This window comes from Biomphalaria glabrata, chromosome 2, assembly GCF_947242115.1.
Source record: "Biomphalaria glabrata chromosome 2, xgBioGlab47.1, whole genome shotgun sequence".
Classification (NCBI taxonomy): Eukaryota; Metazoa; Mollusca; class Gastropoda; family Planorbidae; genus Biomphalaria; species Biomphalaria glabrata.
The window spans coordinates 52,097,815-52,118,912 of record NC_074712.1 but is presented as its reverse complement, the minus strand read 5'-3'; the positions used below and the strand labels follow the sequence as shown (position 1 = coordinate 52,118,912).

At 34.9% G+C, this 21,098-nt stretch overlaps 2 protein-coding genes across 2 annotated transcripts; both read right to left on the bottom strand.

Moving 5' to 3' along the window:
- Window positions 1–219: 219 nt before the first annotated feature.
- On the bottom strand, window positions 220–10,754 carry LOC106079085 (autocrine proliferation repressor protein A-like). Its single transcript, XM_013240201.2, has 12 exons — window positions 10,544–10,754; window positions 9,913–10,178; window positions 8,992–9,106; window positions 8,204–8,315; window positions 7,825–7,938; window positions 6,935–7,027; window positions 6,482–6,571; window positions 5,526–5,655; window positions 4,172–4,289; window positions 2,905–3,120; window positions 960–1,116; window positions 220–451 (listed from the first exon to the last, which is right to left on the bottom strand). Exons 2-12 carry the CDS (start codon window positions 10,085–10,087, stop codon window positions 332–334), a joined length of 1,440 nt encoding a protein of 479 aa, XP_013095655.2. The 5' UTR covers window positions 10,088–10,178; window positions 10,544–10,754; the 3' UTR covers window positions 220–331.
- Window positions 10,755–12,476: 1,722 nt separating this feature from the next.
- Window positions 12,477–19,816, bottom strand: LOC106079098 (autocrine proliferation repressor protein A-like). The gene is made up of 12 exons (XM_056021327.1): window positions 19,600–19,816; window positions 18,580–18,760; window positions 17,647–17,761; window positions 15,833–15,941; window positions 15,086–15,199; window positions 14,882–14,974; window positions 14,549–14,638; window positions 14,011–14,140; window positions 13,700–13,817; window positions 13,358–13,573; window positions 12,916–13,072; window positions 12,477–12,675 (listed from the first exon to the last, which is right to left on the bottom strand). The coding sequence occupies exons 2-12, from the start codon at window positions 18,755–18,757 to the stop codon at window positions 12,556–12,558; spliced, it is 1,440 nt and encodes a 479-aa protein (XP_055877302.1). The 5' UTR covers window positions 18,758–18,760; window positions 19,600–19,816; the 3' UTR covers window positions 12,477–12,555.
- Between the last annotated feature and the right edge of the window lie 1,282 nt (window positions 19,817–21,098).

Here is a 21,098-nt window from a genome sequence, read left to right as displayed (position 1 = left end):
CAGGTTTCAATAGTTTTATATGACTGAGAAGAATGGAGAAAGAAGGTTGACAGATCTTTCGTGGTGCCCCAACCGTTTTATCAGACCAAGGGATAGGTGAAAGTAAATGTGGAGTTACATATGAACATGGCCCCAACTGATGTCTTTTAATGATTATCTAATTGTTTTGTAAAGGGTCAATCTCTTATTCAAAGCTCAAAAACAACGAAACACAGACAATAATGTCTAATATAGTTTATTTTTTTTAATAACAGACAATATATGTATATAACTATACAACTATAATAACGATATCAAGGTCAGAATGACCTGATGAGAGGCACTTTGTATGTCACACCAGAGTTCCATAACAAGTCTGTCCAGTGCAATCTGGGTATGGGAATATGTCTGGCACAATATTGACCTCAGTGGTCACCTGGAGCGTAGATCCACTTGGACCATCAAACTCCAACTGTGAAATATAAATAAACAAAGTCATAAGCTATTGGCTCACCAAATGAATTAAACCAGAGAAGCTGCTGCCTGGAAATCTCGGAGTTACTGTTGTCTAACAAAAAAAGAAAAAAAAAACAACGCGTTTAAATACCATAAAAAGGAAAAAAAAAACTAGACCTAGACAATTTTTTTTTTTGTTTTATAAAAAATAAAATAGAACAAGCTAGTGCTGGGTCATTCAAATACTTTTGTAATAATATGTTAGCATTTTTTTTTTACCAGTTCAGCCGTCACAGCCGAGTGAAATTTGTAAAGTTCCCAAGCCATTGTGCTTGAACTATATAGGGGACTACTTCTTGATAAAAATCCAGATTTCAGTACTATGTGGTTCAGCACGATAGATTTAAGCTACTTTGTCCAAGCCACTAATTACGTAGAAAACATTTATATACTTGACAAAGTTCCGAGTTATTGTGGATACAGTTACTATTAAAAGTGAATGCAGAAATGAAAAAAAAAATCACCTGAATGAAGAAAGCGGTCCAGCCCTTCAAAGGTCTCATTATCTCTGCTTCGTAGACTGTCGGGCTCTTTTGTGTAGCAGAACTAGAATACCAGATAACAGGATGAGGAACTGAGCCTCCGCTTGACGGACTCTTGACCGCTAAACGAAAGTCTCTTCTGTCGAATACGTTACAACCATACATTATTGACTATAATCTAGATCAAAATAACCACAATGAACAAGAACAAAGTAAACATGAATTATTCAATACAAACAAAAAAAGCCCTGATTATTATCCTAAATAAAAATAAGTAACAAAATACACAATACACAAATCAAATACCACAATTGTAAATTACAAAATTTGACAAAGAATTTTAACTACGTAATAAAATAAAATAAATTATAGCTTTTATATAGCGCTACGTTCAGGCTTATAATAATAATAATCTTTATTGTCCGTATGGAAATTTGTCGTACAATTTGTGCATTACACCTAACAAAACATTATAACTATAAAAAATCAAAATGTACATTCACACCAGGGCTCACTCATAATTTACATTTGTTTCTATTTAATGATTTGATTGCCAGGGGAACAAAGGAATGTTTATGTCTGTTTGTCTTTGATATCGGTGTCTTGTATCTCTTTTGTGATGGTAAAATCACAAAATCTTGACCCAAAGGGAGATTTTTTTAATTTCTAGAATCTTTTTAGCTTTTTTAATGGATGTTTGTCTCAAACTGCATGCTCATAGCGCTATGGTCCAATCTCATTTGTGGACCAGTTGGGGGGGGGGGGTATCTGGGAGAAAAATTTTCAGTGCTGCCTTTAGGCGCTCAGTAAACACAACTCTGCCCGAGTCGGGAGTCGAACCTCGAGCCCCCTTCATAGGTAGCCAAGCCAAGTTCAAGCGTACGTAGCCTCTCGACCACGCCAGGGAAGATTCAACTGTATGTAGGCCGACACCAAAATGTTTTGTTTGGAACTAAATTGGAAGGAAAGCTCATTGGGAGGGGGGGGGGGCAATGTAGATTGGTTGGTGATGGACCACACGTAAACATTGGTACTTCCTAGCTGTAATTAAAAGGATACTCTCCAGCTTTAAGTAATTAACATGTTACTTACCAGCTGAGGCAGCTGTAGTTAACAGGGTGTTAAAGCGTTAACCCAAGTTAAATAGTTTTTTCATTTTTTGTCAGCCGTCTTACTATCAACTCTTGCTATCAATTCTTACTATCAACTCTTGCTATCAATTCTTACTATCAATTCTTACTATCAACTCTTGCTATCAACTCTTATTATCAACTCTTACTATCAACTCTTGCTATCAACTCTTGCTATCAACTCTTACTATCAACTCTTATTATCAACTCTTACTATCAACTCTTGCTATCAACTCTTACTATCAACTCTTACTATCAACTCTTGCTGTCAACTCTTACTATCAACTCTTACTATCAACTCTTATTATCAACTCTTACTATCAACTCTTATTATCAACTCTTACTATCAACTCTTACTATCATATCTTGCTATCAACTCTTACTATCAACTCTTATTATCAACTCTTACTATCAACTCTTGCTATCAACTCTTGCTATCAACTCTTATTATCAACTCTTACTATCAACTCTTGCTATCAACTCTTATTATCAACTCTTACTATCAACTCTTGCTATCAACTCTTACTATCAATTCTTGCTATCAACTTTTGCTAAAAAAAAAACACTGGCTATTGAAATATAAACTCTACTTCCCAAGAGTCAAGAAAACTTGTATGTATTTCAAAAGAAATTTTGATTTATATCCCAACAGACTCTCACGTCACTTCTGTGCCAACTGAATGCAAGGGAAAGTATTAATACAGGTACTTGAGAGTTTCACTTGTAAGTCTGTACTGAGATCTACATTTTAAATCTCATTAGAAATGGTTACGGCTAAGTTATTAGGATCAGCATACCTTCCGTCATCCATGGTCTTAGCCTGATAGACCGTGACAGTTTTGGGTGGCCGAGATGTGGTCACTACTGTCCTACCGCTGTAAGCATCAGCCGTCCTCTCCCAAGTGACGTTAGGGAACTGGGCATTGTTCAATATGTACAGGAAAAAGGTCTTGATGTTCATTAAATAACTTAAAGTATGTCCAGAAAGAGAATGATCAGCATTGGGGATTACCCTGGGGAGATACAAATATATTCAACAGAATACAATTGGGTACCTAATGAAATATCTTATACCCACATCTCAAATTAATCCGATTGACGACAATCATTTTGTATTTCATTAAACGTTTCTTATCATTTCATCTTTTCTTATAAATTAAAGACATTCCTTTAAAAAAAAACACAAGATAATTACGTCCTAGCTGTATCAATGTGTTTATCTAGTCGTGCACGTTAATTCAAGAATTAAACTCTGCCGAGTCATTGGTTTTCCAGACTGATTCCTGTAAGCCGTTTCATGCTGTAATGGTACCAGGGTAGAAAGAGCACCTGTAGGCACTTTTCCTAGCATAAGGAATTAGAAATGTGCTTTTATATTTGTGTCTTTCTGAGTCTTCTATTAGTCTTATTTTTTTTCATTAGTAAGTTATGGTTATTTATTTTTGTGTCTTTTGTCTTGAATTTAGTGATTTTACTAACCGTGTTGCTCTACTCAGATGTGAGTATTCACTTCTTATAAATCTTACGGCTCTAAGTCTGTTCTAGTCTCTTTATGTTTACTTGAGGTAATTATTTGAATAATGTCTAAACAAGGCATGAATGATAATGAGAATGCTTTCCATTAAAAAAAAGATCATAATGTTGAAACATAAACCTACATTGACATCAATCTACATTTCCAATTGATTAAATCAATTTGTTTTTACAAAGATTCTTTGCATACATAAAATGTGATTTTATTCCTATTCATAACTATTTGATCTGCCACCTTTCCACGGCCCTTAATTATGGGTCATCTTACTTCTCAGAGAGTGGTGCTCTGGCAGGAAACTAATATACAACACTCTATTTTATAAGTGAGTCTCAGAAATGTTTGTGTTTCACTGACATCGGAAACAAATATCATGGAACAAGGAACACGACTAAATGTGTTGTTGTTGTTCCTTTATATAATCCGTTCCAGGCATTAATGGTCGACCTTCTGGCGAAGGGAAACATTTATAGAAGGAAGGTTTTTACTTTAGTTTAAACTGACCTGCTCAAAAGAACTTACTGTTTACTCACCTCAAAAATTTCGTCCCAGGTAATTTATCAAAGTAATAGTAAGAGTTATCAGGTAGAAACAACTCATCCCCAGAGGCAGTGACTATTAGCTTGGGCATCGTAAGCCGCATAAAATATGCTGAAATATAGGATAGTATCGTTATATAAACATTCTTGTTGTTCGGGGTGTATCTATATAGGTGTGGATATCAGAGAGAGAGAGAGAGAGATGTAAAGAGTTTTCTGTTTATATTAAACGAAACTTTCTGTTGACATTTCGGGGTATCATGATATACATTCTTGTTGTTCGGGTTGTATCTATATAGGTGTGGATATCAGGGAGAGAGAGAGAGAGAGAGAGAGAGAGAGATAAAGAGTTTTTTGTTTATATTAAACGAAACTTTCTGTTGACATTTCGGGGTATCATGATACCTTCTTGACTTTATATTTGATTGTGATTTAATTTCTAGTTAATTAAACATTAAGATGGTGCTAGAAATATAAATTCCCATTTCAAAATCTGGTAGCTTACATTTCAACTGGTCCTGATAACCTCTCTTGCCAAGTCAAAGTTGACAGAAAGAAATTGTTATGCAACATGTTCTTACTGCCAACATTTGTTCACCTCAGTGACAAAGTAAAAGAAAAAAATAACCAACTAGATGACAACTTGACAACCCGACAACCCATTCTCTTTCACGGACAACAAGAAGATTGGCCCATTTCAAACTTATTGTCAAGCTTTTCAACACCATTGAACAGAGAGCGTGAGGTCTGTACAATCACAGAAACAGCAAAATCGACACTTTGGGCAGGGAAGGATCTAAATTAAAATAACTTTGTTTATATTAAGTTTTTGACAGATTTAATAACTTCTGATATGCACACAGTAACGCCTGATCATCATCAAACTTTCAATGTAGACCACTAATATCTATTTATTACTTTTTAAATAAGAACATCTAGAGTCCCTCCACTATAATGCGCACCCTTCACTTTGTTTGAAGAATCAATTTATTAGTTACATAACAAATACATCAGTAAATATTAAAATGTATCACTGTTGGATGGGATATAACTAAACTCGTCTTTTAACTGTGTCTGTTTTAGCACTATTGTATGCAATGTACTAAAGTCTGAGCAAACAAAAAGATTTCATCATCTTAACTATAAATAAATAGCTAATCCAACATAACTGATTAACTTCGAAAAAAATTGTTTTATGGTTAACTTGTGGCGGCGCGCAGTTTAATGTTAAAGAGGAAAATTCTTCCTATACTTAATTTTGTTACATTTCTAAATGTTTGCATTCCGTCTAACAGCACCTCCCTACCCCCTACCTTAAACTCGTACGCGCCGCCACAGTTATTCCTACTTTGAGGGTCGACCACAGCCTGCAACCACATCATGTTGGGGTTGTCCAAATCAGCGGTTATGTTGAGCTTGTAATAATCTTGAAATGCGTAGGTCCATCCTCCCAGAGATTGGTAATGATGATGCAAACTCTACAAGAAACCAAAAAGTCATCACTGATTTCATCAACAAATTTGGGATTTATGCAATATTAAATTAATTGACTTAATTATGCAATCGTACACTTCAAATAATGGGGATTCAATGTTCACCATGAAGAATGTATTCTTTTTCTTCGACATTGTCCTAAGAGTTGAGTCTAAGACTCTTGGAACTCTAGGCCTAAGAGTTGAGTCTAAGACTCTTGGAACTCTAGGCCCATAGAAGCATGACTCTATCTGCCTATTCTGAACAAAGTTCTCTCAATGAAAGTTCTAAGCAGATGTACATTTTTATATACCTATTAATAATAATTATAGCTTTTATATATCTTTACTTTCATGCCTATAGCATGCTCAGAGCACTATGGTCCAATCTCATTTGTATCTCATGATACTAGGGTTAGAAAAAGGCCAAAGACCGAGCTCACCGAACTTCCCCCATGACAAGATCTTTGCAAAAATTTTTAGTGCCAAGAATGGTAATGTTTTCACTAATCTCGATTCAATTCAAACACCTGTTACACATACACAGTATAAATATCGGTCAAGAAATAATTGTTATTTAAATAGATGTGCATCTTGTACATTGTCCAACATTCCACTAATAGCCATCCCACCTGTGCTAATATGTTTCTATTACGTCATTGTTTGTTGTGAATGTTTTGTGAGAAAGTAATTAACAGGAAGTGAGGCAATAAATAAAATGACAGTCTTCTATGTCAACTTGTATAAACACAAAGTCTCTGTTATTATTAATGTTATTATCAATTAATGTCTACACTAATTTATTTATTTATCTGTGACAACAGAACACCACCTGCTGTATGTTCAGAAGGTCCATGACCGTTGGTACTATACCCACTACTCTCTTGTCCACAGCAGCCGCTGTCCATGTTGTCCAGCCTCTCTGTGTAGAATAGAAACATACATTGGGATATCTTTATCTGATCTATATTTGGGGGAGGGTGGCTGAGTGATAAAGTGATTGGGTTCTAAACAGAGGGATCTATGATTCGACTCTAGGTGAAAACTGGGTTTTGAATTTGGGGATTTTCGGACGCCCCTGAGTCAACCCAACTGTTATGTGTACCTGACATCAGTTAGGGAAAGTAAAGGCTGTTGGTCGTTGTGTTGGTTACATGACACCCTCATTGACCGTCGGCCAAAGAGACAGATGACCTTTACAGCATCTGCCCTATATATTACTTGCTCTGATAGGGGTAATGTTTTGAAATTCTAAGATGTACATTTTTCAATTTAAAAAAATTACCTTCGATTGACCTGCCAGCACAAATTTGTTGATAGTGCTTCCTCGCAAAGATTGATAAAATGTCGATATTGAATCCATTCCTCTCACGACAGCCTACAGGATCAAACGTGAATTGAAATGTAAACTATCCTCGTTCTTTTCAAGTCTTTTAAAATGTAAGTAGCATTTCTTTTATTTCACTAGTTATTATGATTTAATTAGCCTTATTTTTACAAAGCTCATTTCATCTTTTTCAGCTCACTCTGTCTGTCTAGTAAAAAGTTTGTACACATTATCTATCCCACACCCAGTTTCGGATCAAGTTGAAATTTTGCACACTTATTTCTTGTACCTGACAAAACAAGAATTAAAAAAAAAACTATTAGTTTATTAACTATTAATTATTTTGTTTGATATCGAACTTGGAAAAGAAACTGACTCGACAGATGTTGTGGTATAATTTGAATTAGTTCCCTTGAGAAGGCGTGAGCTCTCGAGTTCCAATTCCAGTCGCACAACTTTTAAAAATGCATTGGACAAGCGATCACGGTAACATTAACACTATTAACCCCTTCTTCTCCCCTCTCCCATCGACTGGTCCTTAACACACCAAGAAAGCTAAAAGCATGAATTACACAAAACAAGAACAATTGGTACAATTTTTTTAATCGCTTGCATTCACTATTGATAGTCTTGATCTACTACAGATTTAATTCCATGACTAATCCAAACTAATTGATACAATTACACCTAATATAAGCTTTTGTTTTTCTTTTTAAAGTATGTTTTAATTTTTTCTTCTTGCTAAGTGCACATTCATATAAAAGTGGATTTTATTTCTTAGATCAATTTCACCTATATTTTATTGTACACATTATTTTCCCCACTTTTCTTTTATATTAAAGACTCACTTTTGTCATAGGAAGTCTGAGCAAGATTTCTGGAGACATTTCACCGTCGAGAAACTTCCTCCAGGTCCAGGCAATAATGCTGTCTTCGTATCTTTCTTTTCTCTCTGGGTCGTCCTGTATACAGATTTGGACATCTGACCAAAAGCTTATCATTTGTCTTAAGCTGACCAAATCTTTAAATCAATTTTTAACTGACCAAAAATTGTTAGTTTTAGTCTCTTAGCAAACTACTTTTTGATCACATTAAGATTTATACTGAAAAACTGATATTTGATGAGAAAAAAAATTGTCTTTAAAAAAAAACAACAATTTTTAAGGCCAGATGTATACATTTTATTGACTAAAATTTGATCTACAGAATAAGAATTTTTGTTCTTACAAGAAACACTGTTGGCTGATTTGGAATTTGGTTAATTACTGCACATATGGCTCCTGTGCTAACAGCTAATGTAGTCATACCGGCAATGCCTTCATCTTTCATACTTGGTATTCTGAAAGGAGACTTTGAGCATTAAAAAAACTGTTTTGAGTTCAATGCTCAATGTCAAGGACAGTTGATGTCAAAGTTTGACTTTCTGTGTATTTGGTTTTGGTTCAACCGTGTCTGACTTGATCCAATAAATCTACTGAGCAGTTGTTTATTAGAGAAAATCAGCAATTAAACATTTCTAGATCTATGTATTCCAAATGTACTCCAGATCGACTTCATTAAAAGAACCTTTGTTTCATCTTAAATGGAAACAATTAATGTACTTTGGAAAAAATTTTCTATTTAAGGAAACTATGTTAAATTAAAAAAAAAACATTACTTTATCATAGTATTGTGACAGAATATTAGTTTGGGATAAAAAATATTCCATACTTTGAAAAACATATATTTTATTATTTTAGTACATTAATGCCTACTTTACGATCAAATAATATAGTAACCAATATTTCGATTTTTTCATAAAAAAGTGGGAAAAAAAAACATTATGGAGATTAGCAGCAAGAAACAATATCAAAAAAGCTATCCAGCCATACTTTGACTCTGTGCGAAATATTTAGCTAGAAATAAAAGATTCAATTTTTTACTTGTTTTTTTTTTAAACTTATTTCCACCCAAGACAAAGAAGAAAGTGTCAGTTAATAGGAGGAATAAAACACATGATTTTGACTTGAACCTACTTGTTGTCATTGTCACCGCCATCTATGTAAAGGAAAGCAGTCTCCGTGTAGTTGAGTGTGTTGGGAATAATCACGCTGACAAAGTGCCACCACAGCGGCTTGCTAGTCTCCGCCTCTACACATTAGAAAACAAAATGATGAACACACTTGTAACATGCCTTACAATTGCTTTAACCAGTGGTGTCAACAAGAAGTTAATAGGAAGATTTATTATATTTTTCAATTCTAATACAACTCAATAAGAAATCAAAAAATGGAATAAAAATCAACGATTTAATGGTACAAAAATATTTTGCTTTTATATAGGCTAGGCTTATTTAATTTGATATGCTTTGGCCTAGAAATGGCCTAGATCTGTGTGAATCTCGAGTCTATGTTATTACAAAGGTTATATCAACTCACTTTGTCTGTCTGTTTGTCTGTCTCCCACTTCCCATTCTCGGAACAAGTTGAAACTTTGCACAATTATTCATTGTTTCTAATAAAACATGAATCAATAAACAAAGTAACCAATTAGTTGATTAATTGGTGGCAATTATTTAATTTTGTTTGATATCGAAAAAGGTAAATAAATATTATCATATTTAGAGATACGTTCCTAACAGTTATTGTTTTTATTTTTAAATTTTTGTTTCAATTAAATTTCGAGATGTCATTTTTAGTTTTAAAAAAAGGTATAATACAATTTGAATATTTATCAGTGGATCCTTTTATCAAAAATAAAAGAGGTGAAATCTAAATGCCTTTAAGTCAGTCATTGCACAAATATTTTATATACTAAAATGCAGAGTAGAAGTAAAAGAAATACAGTACTTGTTGAACATACATTCTTAACCAGGGTGGCTTATATAAGTGGAGGCCCTAGGCAAAGCGACGTCGGTGACCCTAAAATAAATTGTGAGTAAGAAAATTATATGTGACCTGTCATCCATTTTTGTGACGTCATATTGAGTATGTAGACCACGTAATCTGGCCCTTTAAGCTCCATCAAAAAACCATAATAGTAGTTCTCGTCTGGTCTGATGACGTAGTCGTCCAGTGGCGTAGACTTGGATGATCCAACCAGCAGCGCAGCCACAATCCAAACTAACAGCATTGTTTACAAGTGTTGCAAAGAGTTTGGTGATGTAAGAAAGGTAACTCAAGGAGGATTTCTGGATGAATTAGTTACTACTGAGTTATGCTACCTGGAATTATAGATTAGATGATTTATAAGAGAAATCAATGCGTCATGTCGGTCCTGATTCATTATAAAACGGGATATAAAAGACCAGGCAAAAAAAACAACAACACAAACACACACGCCAAAACACTCACAGACGAGAGCCAATGTGTGCACAGTGTACATACCACACACACACACACACACATCGTCAAATTATAAAAAACAATCACAATAGTGGTAGACATTTATGTGCATAGAACGGTGAAAATAATATTTCCCATTGTTAAAACATAGAACAAATCTGTAGCATTAAAATGATCATCAAAAGGGTAATAATAAACCAATAGGAATAACACCCCCCCCCCAAGCACACACACACATACTTACTTGGTCATCTATAAATAATGTACTCCTTAGATTGACATGAAACACTCAAGGTAAATATTGCTAGTTTGGTCCTGGCGTTTTCATCTGAATCGTGGTTCCAAAATTTTGAATAGACAGAAATCGCTTGTGATTGTGATCATGCAGTCTACACGCTTGTGATTGTGATCATGCAGTCTACACGCTTGTGCTTCTGATTGCTGGTGTGTATATGTGTTGTAACTGATAATTTTTTTTATATCCATAAACATTGCAAGAAGAAATGATATCGATTAAAGGCTTTATCTTTCTATGTAATTTCAAGTATAGAAATTAAGAGATAAAAGTTCATTACCAAGATACAGCTTTGTCTAATCATTTCCACGGTTGTCTTCCATTTCTACACTTTGCTTGTTTGTCTCCCCTTGTGCAGCTCTCATTTTGTTTAATAACAGGAGAAAAATAAATAAATTATAAACTATTATACTTTACAATCAATACTGGTCTCATTAAATCCCTAGCTGACCCTGACCTTGCTGTTCTCACAGAACTTCTTAGTAGTAGCATCTGTAACGAAAGAAGAAAAATAGAGTTTGTATTGAGTAAAGGGAGAAAACTTTCCAATGCGGCCACATCTCTCAATATTGCAAGGTTCATCTTACCCTTTTCTGCGTAATACGCAATTAATTATTTACCACTAATTGATTAACTAATTGGTTAATTTTTTTTATTGATTCATGCATTGTAATAGACAACATTTTAACTTGATCGAATAATAGGAAGTGGGCGGGAATAGAAAAGGGTAAAAGAATCCTGACAGAAAGGGTAGATATAAGCTTTGTAAAAGAATCTGACAGACAGGGTAGATATAAGCTTTGTAAAAGAATCCTGACAGACAGGGTAGATATAAGCTTTGTAAAAGAATCCCGACAGACAGGGTTGATATAAGCTTTGTAAAAAAATCCCGACAGACAGGGTAGATATAAGCTTTGTAAAAGAATCCCGACAGACAGGGTAGATATAAGCTTTGTAAAAGAATCCCGACAGACAGTGTAGATATAAGCTTTGTTAAAGAATCCCGACAGACAGGGTAGATATAAGCTTTGTAAAAGAATCCCGACAGACAGGGTAGATATAAGCTTTGTAAAAGAATCCCGACAGACAGGGTAGATATAAGCTTTGTAAAAGAATCCCGACAGACAGGGTAGATATAAGCTTTGTAAAGGCCGGTATAAAAAGAAACTATATTGTCATGTGCTTGTGTTGTCAGAAAATTTGTTAAAAGACATCTCTTATCATTGAATTTTAAGCTCTTCAACAGCATAACGAGAAGTAGAGCTTTAATGAACGTGTCCTGCTTCCTTGTGCAATCTAGAGAGTCTTAGAGCTTAATGTTTACATTATCTACTCCAGGATATACTTGGTTTGAATTAGACTTAGAGTAAGTGTTGTTTTAAGCACAATTGATCCAACCTTTACATGGTCGATTGAGCAGGAGCACTTGATGTGTCATTAGCAAATATTATGTAGTCTTACTTACTTCCTAGACGGCTTAGCCTTCAAGATGTGTAACTCTCAGCGTGTGTTAACCAACCTGATCACCAGTTACTGTTTTAGTTAGTCTGTAGTAGCTTTCCACTTTGTTACAAGTTATACATTTAATATTTTTATGAACTCTGATATCTGAGGACTGTGTGTGACTTTCTTGTGTTCGTGTCAGTATTTGTAGTCTTAATTGTAATCGTACTTTGGTCAGTTGACCGTTCCAGTGGCTGTGTGACTGCTTCATGTTGACATCAGTCTACTTTACTTACAAGACTTCGACACGGCTCATTACAATACACTAAAGATAACAAAAAACTGCAACAATAATGAACACAATAACAAAAAAATAATAACTATAACTATATCCATAACAAGACAACAAATATAGCAATAACAATAACATAGAAACAGAAACTGTTGAAGACTTTGGTTTATTCAATAGATTCTATTTGTAGCACTAGACATACAGAATCGATATGTTGATGTCTGTGCTAAACAAGACTTCCTACGCACGACGTGCCGGAACAATCCGGAAACGGGAATGTGTCTGGTACGATGTTGACCTCTGTTGTAAACTCTAAGGTTGATCCTTTGGGTCCGTTGAAATGAACCTGGGGAAAAGAAACAACTATCTAACATGAGTATTACAAAGAAAGGAAGCAATTTAGACACAGGTTAAAGAAAATGCCATAAATGGAATAAAAATCAATTTAGACACTAATATAATCAGGACAAGTCTTTAGATTCTTATATTAAGTTTTAATATCAAAAGAATAAAAGAATGTTTTAAGCAAAAACAACAACAACAACAACATAATGAGCCCCCCCCCCCCACACACACAAATACTAACTTGTATAAAGAAAGCTGCCCATCCAACGATAGGTCTGTCAACCACAGCCATGTACTGGGTGGCGTTGATCTTCTGCACCTCCCCATTTAGCCAAACAACTGGATGTACCATTGGATTCTGGGAATTGGGATCTTTTACAACCAATCGAAAGTCGCGCCTGAAATGAAAAAGTCAAACTTAGAAGAAACCTTTGTGTCATTTACTCACAGCTTTTTGTTTGTTTGTTGAAAATACACAGAATCTAGGTACTTTGTGAAAATGAAGACAAATACTGCTTTTGTAGACTTAATCTCTGTGTACTATGTAATATGGGTGTAAGTAAAATAAATTCAAACCAACAGAACTAGACCAAAAAACAAATAGCTGTAAAAGCAATGCTTACAATGGAAGATTTAAACATTTAGTTCATATACATTTAGACTTATGGCAGAAACACGTTTACCTGATTCCGTCCAGAGTTTTGGCATAGTACATAGTCACCTTGATTGGTTCTACAGATGTTGTTAGCATTATTTTACCATTTATGGAGGTCGAACTTCTGGTCCACGACATTGTGGGGAATGTGGCGTTTTCAAGAATGGTCAAATAGAAGCTATGTAGAGCTAGAATATCGCTCATCAGGTGACCTTTCATTGAATGCTCTGCGTTAGGGACAATTCTGTAGCGACAATAGAAAATGTTATATATATATATATTATTTATTTATTTATATCTTTATTATTAAACATATGCCTATTTCTAAATAGTCTTAAGTTGTTTTTTTTCAATTTGTTTCGCTCCAGACCTTAAAAACTTTGGACCAGGCAATTGATCGAAATAATAATAAGAGTCGTCAGGCAGGAAGAACTCATCCCCGGATGTTGTGACGATCATCTTTGGCATGGTGTATCTGTTACTGTAGGCTTCAAACAGAAAGAAAATGGCTGATGTTATGGACAGCGAATATTAGTGAAGATGAAAACATTGATTTAATCCTATTTGTGTACAATAGAACTTACTTGGATTTTATCATTAGTAATTAGGTATAAATAAATAAAAGCCAATAAAATATTGGTCACTGAAAGTTCAGAAACAATAAATAAACAAGGATCTTACTTATAGGGTCAATCACAGCTTGCATCAGTTTCATAACTGGGCTGTCCAGATCTATTGTGACTCTCTCAGTATAGTAATCCCCAAACGCAAATGTCCAGCCTCCTAATGACCGGTAGTGATGATGCAGATTCTAGGTATTTAAAAGACAGTGAACTTTAATGGAGCAAACATAGTAGTTTAAATATAAAAACTAGAGCTATTAGCGTGACTTGATATTGTCTAACAAGTCCAATGATCAGATTATAAAAGCATGCAGCTAACATGCCTACAGCATGCCCAGTGCGCTGTGGTTCCAATCTCCTTTTTTTAATACTTATTGGGAAAGGGGTTTCTGGTAAAGGTTTCCTTGTTGGCTTTAAGCGCTCATCAAACACAATTCAACTCTAGTCGGGATTCGAACTCTAGCTCCCTTGATAGCCAAGTTCCCGTTATACAAAAATGACATTATGACATAATGAGTCACATGATCACTTTGTAAAACATATCTTTGAGTAACACGAATACGCTATGAATTTTTTTTTCTTGAAATATACTTTACCTTTTGAATATTGAGAAGGTCCATGACTGTAGGAACCATACCAATGACCCTTTTATCCACTGCCGCTGTGGTCCAAGTGGTCCAGCCACGCTAGTCAAATGAAACATTTCTTGTCACTGAATTCTTTCTAAACAGTTTCACTTTTAATGTAAACATATTTACAAGTTTTGTGTTCGCCTTTTCATCCTATTTACAGACTAGATGTTTGAAAGGTTTAAAGCAGTTTAAAAATATGGATGGAAAACAAACAAACGAACGAAACAATAAATTACTGCACTATTAAAGGGATACAGAAAAATATGAAGATTATTGTTTATTACTAAAGTTACTTACTTTGGATTCTCCACCAACTACAAATTTGTTAATTGCAAATCCAGTGTAAGGTTTGGCGAATGCTGACAAGGTGTCCATACCTCGAACGACTGCCTGGGCATTTTAGAGGAACATTAAGAAGCAAGAAATCCAACATCACTGACTGAACTTTAAACAAAACTTTCTCAAAATCTATCAAAGCAAATTGAAACATTTCAAATTTACCTTAGTCATTGGAAGTCTCAACAAAATTTCAGGATTTGTTCCGTTGTCTAAAAATTTTCTCCAAGTCCAAGCGATGATGGCATCTTCCACACGACTTTTGCTGTCAGGATCATCCTAAACAAACTCAAGCATGAAACATTTAACGTGCCTTCAAGGTCATTCTATCGACATGTACGTTGATTGTGTAGGCGTTTCAACTCTCTTTAATGTTATCAGTAAAAGTTGTAACTATTTCAATGATTTTTGGAGCTTGCATAAGAAAAGAGAGTAAAGTTTTCAGATCGAGAGATCTATTGCGCTGATGATGTCTGTCATATGTTTATGTGGGTCAAGAGTGTCAGGTGCCAAAACAAGACCAACCACCTTTACTTGTTCAAGTACTTATTAGAGTTGGTGGACTCAAGGCTCCCTAAAAACCTCGTGATGTCGACCACTGACTCGCAAGGTGTACCCCATCACTCTGCCTCCTCCCCACTTTTGTAAGTACTTTTTAAAAAAAATCTTTCTAAGCTTTTGAAATTCGTTTTTCCAATGTTTGGTCTGATCGACACGATTTAGGCTTCATTAAAATTTTGTTGACTTTAATTACTGTAAAATTTAGCGATTCACATTTTTAATTTATCGAATGTAATAAGCTAAATAGGCTACTTGCACTGTTAGTCAACAGAGACCATGGCTTTAAAAAAATTCAGCCAGTCATTCTTTTCAGATACACTCTTCCGAACTTATATATATATATATATTTACCTTAAAGACAATAGGCTGGAAGGGAACTTGGTATATAACTCCACAGACAGTACCTGTACTGACGGCGAGGGCAGTCATTGTCTGAATGAATTGTTCTTCCATTGTTATACTGAGAGCATTTAAATTTAAAAAAACAATATTAAACTTTATATCGCAGTAAGGACATTTCTTTTGAATTAATGTAGATAATATAAAACAAACTTTAATGTAGTTGTTTTTTAGCGGCCCCCGTAAGGGGAAAAGACGCTATTAGTTTTGTGTGGAATGTCTGTCCGTCTGACCGTCCGCCCGTTCGTCCCGTTTAAATCTCGTAAATTAGAAAAGACAGTGAAAATCCGACATCACAATATTTTAGACCATTCAAAGTTCTGATGTAACGGCTACTTTTTTCTTTTCTGAAAGCAAAAAATCTAATCTTTTAAATCATTTATGCAAGCCGTTATTTCATAAAAATATACCACTTTTACAACTATTCACTATTAATAGTAACAAACACGGAAGGCTCTTTACCATATTTGTAGTACATTTATGCAAATGGTTTTACATTAACAAAAAAATGTTTACTTTTTTTTTAAAAGAGAAAAAAATCTAGCCTATTTAGTATACATATAAGTTGGGCATAATTTAAAACAATTAATGAGTAGTTTTTTTTATATTATCGCGTGCACTGCAGCGGTATACATACTACAATACATCACTTAACTAGAGGATTTTTTTTACGTAAATGTATTTTATTCTTCTTGAGGATTTGAATAAGAGATTGACCCTTTACAAAACAATTAGATCAATTAGATATTCATTATAAGACATCAGTTAGGCCAGGTTCACATATAACTTCACATTCACTTTCACCTATCCTTTGGTCTGCTGGGGCACCACACAAGATCTGACAACCTTCTTTCTCCATTCTTCTCTGTCATTTGTTTTTGATAGAATTTCATTCTGATGTTCTTTCTGATAATATTGAAACCTGCCTTTATACCTGCCTGGCTGGACCACTTTGGGGGCCGATTTTGAGTTTGTTTCACACAAACTGTCTTTGTAATCTTGTTTAAAGTTAAACTAATAAATTGTTCAAATAACTTTATATTATAATCTCAACATAGCACTCTCTATTATATTGCTCAGTCATTCAATTATACTTGATGCATATATTAAACTATCCGGCTTGCTGTTCACTCATTTAATCATGGCTCACCCATTTTTTGCAGTAACATCCCTCTATATCACGCCCTTCTATGGTCTCCTTCAATCGAGAGGAGACTATGGATCATCTCATTTCTTTGAGATGAAAGACCAGGCATTAGCTTGTTCGAAACGATGTCGCCAACTAAGAAGTTCCCCCATCTCCCAAGCAGCTGATGTATCCAAAGGAGCAACAGGGATCAGCGGCGTCACAGGTTCTGCCAGGGGATAGCACTGTGTGCTGCAAGCGGCTTAAGAGCCACTGTTATTTTTCCTCAGGGTTGACTTTCTTGTGTCAGCCGCAAGATAGCAGAGGTTTGGATTTAAAGTTTTCCTTCTCATAGGTGGGTACCCAGCCAAGACTAACGAGCCCATCCTGCTGGAAAATTAGGCGCCAGTTGCTCGCCTTCGCCTTTCTCTTGTTCTAACAGTTCCGCCAAACCGAGACCAATCGTTATAGAAGGCTTTACTACTGACCTATGACGTGGCAACGAGCTATTGGTCTAAATTGCCTTCATTGTTGTGACGTTGCAGGTCAGTGTTGAGGCCTTCTATAGCTAATGGTCTTTGCCAGGATTTGTCAGAGTTTGAGACGCAAGCACATACTCTTGGCCATGCTTTCTACTCACTCATATGTGCTGCTATGATCTCCGATCCATAAAAACGCCGTGTCTGTGTATTCAATTTTGGAGGGAATAATGACAGCCACTACGTGCCACCAGACCGGCGTGGTCGTCACTGCATCTGTGTAATACATTAACATAACATAGTCATAATCAAGTCTATCTAAACACAAAGTCAATACAGATTTGAGTCTCTCACATAGTTTTTTGTTCGGGTCAAGGTCAAAGATAATAAAATATCTTATTTATTTTATAGCAAAAGTTAAGCTTTTTTTTTTGGGGATACAGCTCTTTGAGGGCAAATGTTAGTATCATCGTATAGAGTTGATTCATTTATTTGGCCATGGGTGTCATGTAGCCAGCACAATGACCAACCGCCTTTTTTTCCTCATAAAAACAAAATCTCTGGGACTTGCACTTGTACTTCACTAAATGTTTATCCTGCAAGCTGTTTCCTTATAAAGTGGCGATAAATAAAATAATACATGCAAACTTTTAACACTAAAAAAGAGTTCAATTGATTCTCAATAAGAAAGTTATAAACCTTCAATTACATTATTGTATCGCATTCTCTACTATTCTGTAAGATTATTTTATTAAAAAAAAAAGCCCACAAAAGAGGCAGGAGGGCTAAAAAAAGATGCATATAAAAAGCCCCCAAAAAGAGGCAAAGAAAAGAGACCCAAGGATTCCGATGATGACAAATCTAAATTGAATAACGCAAGTGTAGAAGTTTCCTTTAAAAAAAGAATTTTAAAAAATTAACAAATTATAAAACAAAATCTAAGCATTTAGTTAGTTGCCGTAATTTGCCTGTTTTGTGTGTGTATGTGTGTTTGTGTAAAAAATACCATGACAAGTAGTTTTCATAAAACAACAAGAAACAATGACGTAATATAAACATAATATCACAATGTAAATGAAGCACGGGATACCAACCTGTAAGCCATTTCTGTGACGTCATGTTAAGTAGATAGACTCCAAAATTTGGGCCTTGTATTGAGGTCAGGTACCTATAACCATAGTTTGGGTCAGGAGCGTTGACGTAGTCATCAAGAGGCGTAGCGGTGATTATAGTCAAAGTAACAGCCCAACAAGCTAGCCTCAAGGCAGTCATGGTCTGTCAAGGGCATTTAAAAAAATGGATTTTAGCAATCCCCAAATAATATACCACTATACGTATATAATAAATAAATAAATATAGCTTAATACATCAGGAACTGGATTGCTATTGCTGGCATAGAAGAGATCGCCTTGCAGACAAGGCCGTATCTGCTTTAAATATATGTGTCAAAGCTGGGTCTGCCTAATTCTCTTTAAACACTGTATTCTCCTTTGGACTCGATGACAGGGCAGCGATGTCACACAGAAATACAACAAAAAAAAAGCACAATTTCTTCTTGAATTATAAACAAAATTATTAGATTGGAGATTTTTACACCAAAGGCTTTTGACAGTGATCAACCCCTGTGAACTAAACTTCTACAGTGCTAACAAGTGTACAAAATATTATTTCGCGGTTTTACAAATGTATATTTTAGTACTACGTCCGTAGTCTGTGTACCGGATAGACCAAAAAGATTACTATTTAAGGATTGCCTCCATTTTGTAAAAATCTCCATTAGGAAGTAAATTTAGTAGATTTTTTGAAAAACTTTTAAAGACAGATTTAATTGCAGTGCTGGTGTGAATATTGTTATATTGTAATACAACCCTTCACTCTATCTCGACGTTTGTCTGGCACTTTGTCGGCCTGTCAGAGCAACATAGAGGTTCTCATTCTGTTTAATAACGTTCCTGTTATAAAGAAAAAAACGTTCGCATTAGTCTAGTTCCAGAGTTCTCCAATTAACTTGAGATACCTCTTTAGTCAGTTAAGGAGAAATGTAAATGATATGTTTGATTATTAATTGTACAGTAATTCTGTAATGAAATGGAATAACAATTAGAAGAACTTACTGTTCTCAAGACACTGATGAGCTATGTCTCTATAACATAGGTGTTTATAATGTTTGAAATAAACTTGCAAGGCAGGAAATCGAAGGGTAACTACTCCATGAATATTTATAACTTAGACTAGAGGATATCATTGAAAGAACAAAATATATTGATGAATGTCTGCGTTGGAGTAACTTCACATGGACTAGCCAGGGTTGGTAGTGAATGTTTATCACGTAGGCCTTTGTGTCAAGTGTCGTTTGGAAAGGGAAGTAAGCCATACTTCTTTGTGATTTATCAAACTTTGATTACAAAAATTGCATTTAAAAGTTTATTTAGATTCATTTGAACTTTTATATTTGTAATTTTTTTTTTAAATAAATGCAATTTACTTGGTTATGCACATATTGTTTTGGTGACCAAGTCTCAAGTTTCAGAATGCTGAACTTCTCTATGAGTACATGATCAGACTCAGATTAGTAACTTGAACTTTAGGCGACAATTTGTCTTTCCAGCACATGCAGGACCACATTTAGACTATTTGAGATTATAGGACCCCCCCCCCCCCCCCGTATTCAATATAAGGTTATTTGTCTTAGCTTTTTCTTCAAAATGATTGGAAAGATCTTTTGAGGGCCCCATTGTAAGTGTGGGCCCTAAACTATAGCTAATGTTTCCTCTAGGTAAATCAAACACTGAATACATTACATTTTTCTCTGCTCATTTTTTTTCTTTTTACATACTGTCCAGTCGACCTTGACCTATTGAAGTATTTTGATAACCTGATTTACACTTTGAAAAAGTGATCTTGCTTGTCTTGACTGTATCACAAGATAATAACTAGCCCATAGATTGTCTCTCCATAACTGTATACTATAGTATTGTACTACTATAATGTAACCACGATATTATCATCTGATTTGATTTAAGCGTATTTGGTACTTTGCGGTCAATCATGTGACTTTCTTCACAAAACAATTTTATCTTAAGAATGATTAGCATCTGCAATAGTTATAGGACCTTGTCAACTTTGGATTTTCACATCAAAATATGATCACAGCAATCTGCTCTTTGTTAGCGCTTGCTGTTGAAGATCTCGTTTACCTACTTCAAGCATTAAAATCACTAAAAGTGAGGAAAGAAAAAGGGAAAGTGATTTGAAGAAATGCGGTGGCAATATAATGGGACGCAAGGAAAAGCTAAAGGCAATGTATATATAGGACTAGGAGAGGTTTGGAAAGAAACAATAAACGTGACGTCATGTTGAAAGTAAACTAAAAAAAAGAGTGAACTAAAACCGGAAGAGTTTAGAACTTGATTTTACAGTGCTACAGAATGCACAACATATCCACCATTAAGTTCGAGACGAATTATACACCAATAATTTCTATAAAAAGAATATAAATTTTTTTGTACTTCAGGTTCAGAGTGTGAACTACACTGAAGCCATTTCTAAAAGAAAACATCATTGGGCAAGTCAGCTTTGTGTGTGTCTCTATCACAGGGAAGTCAGCTTCGTG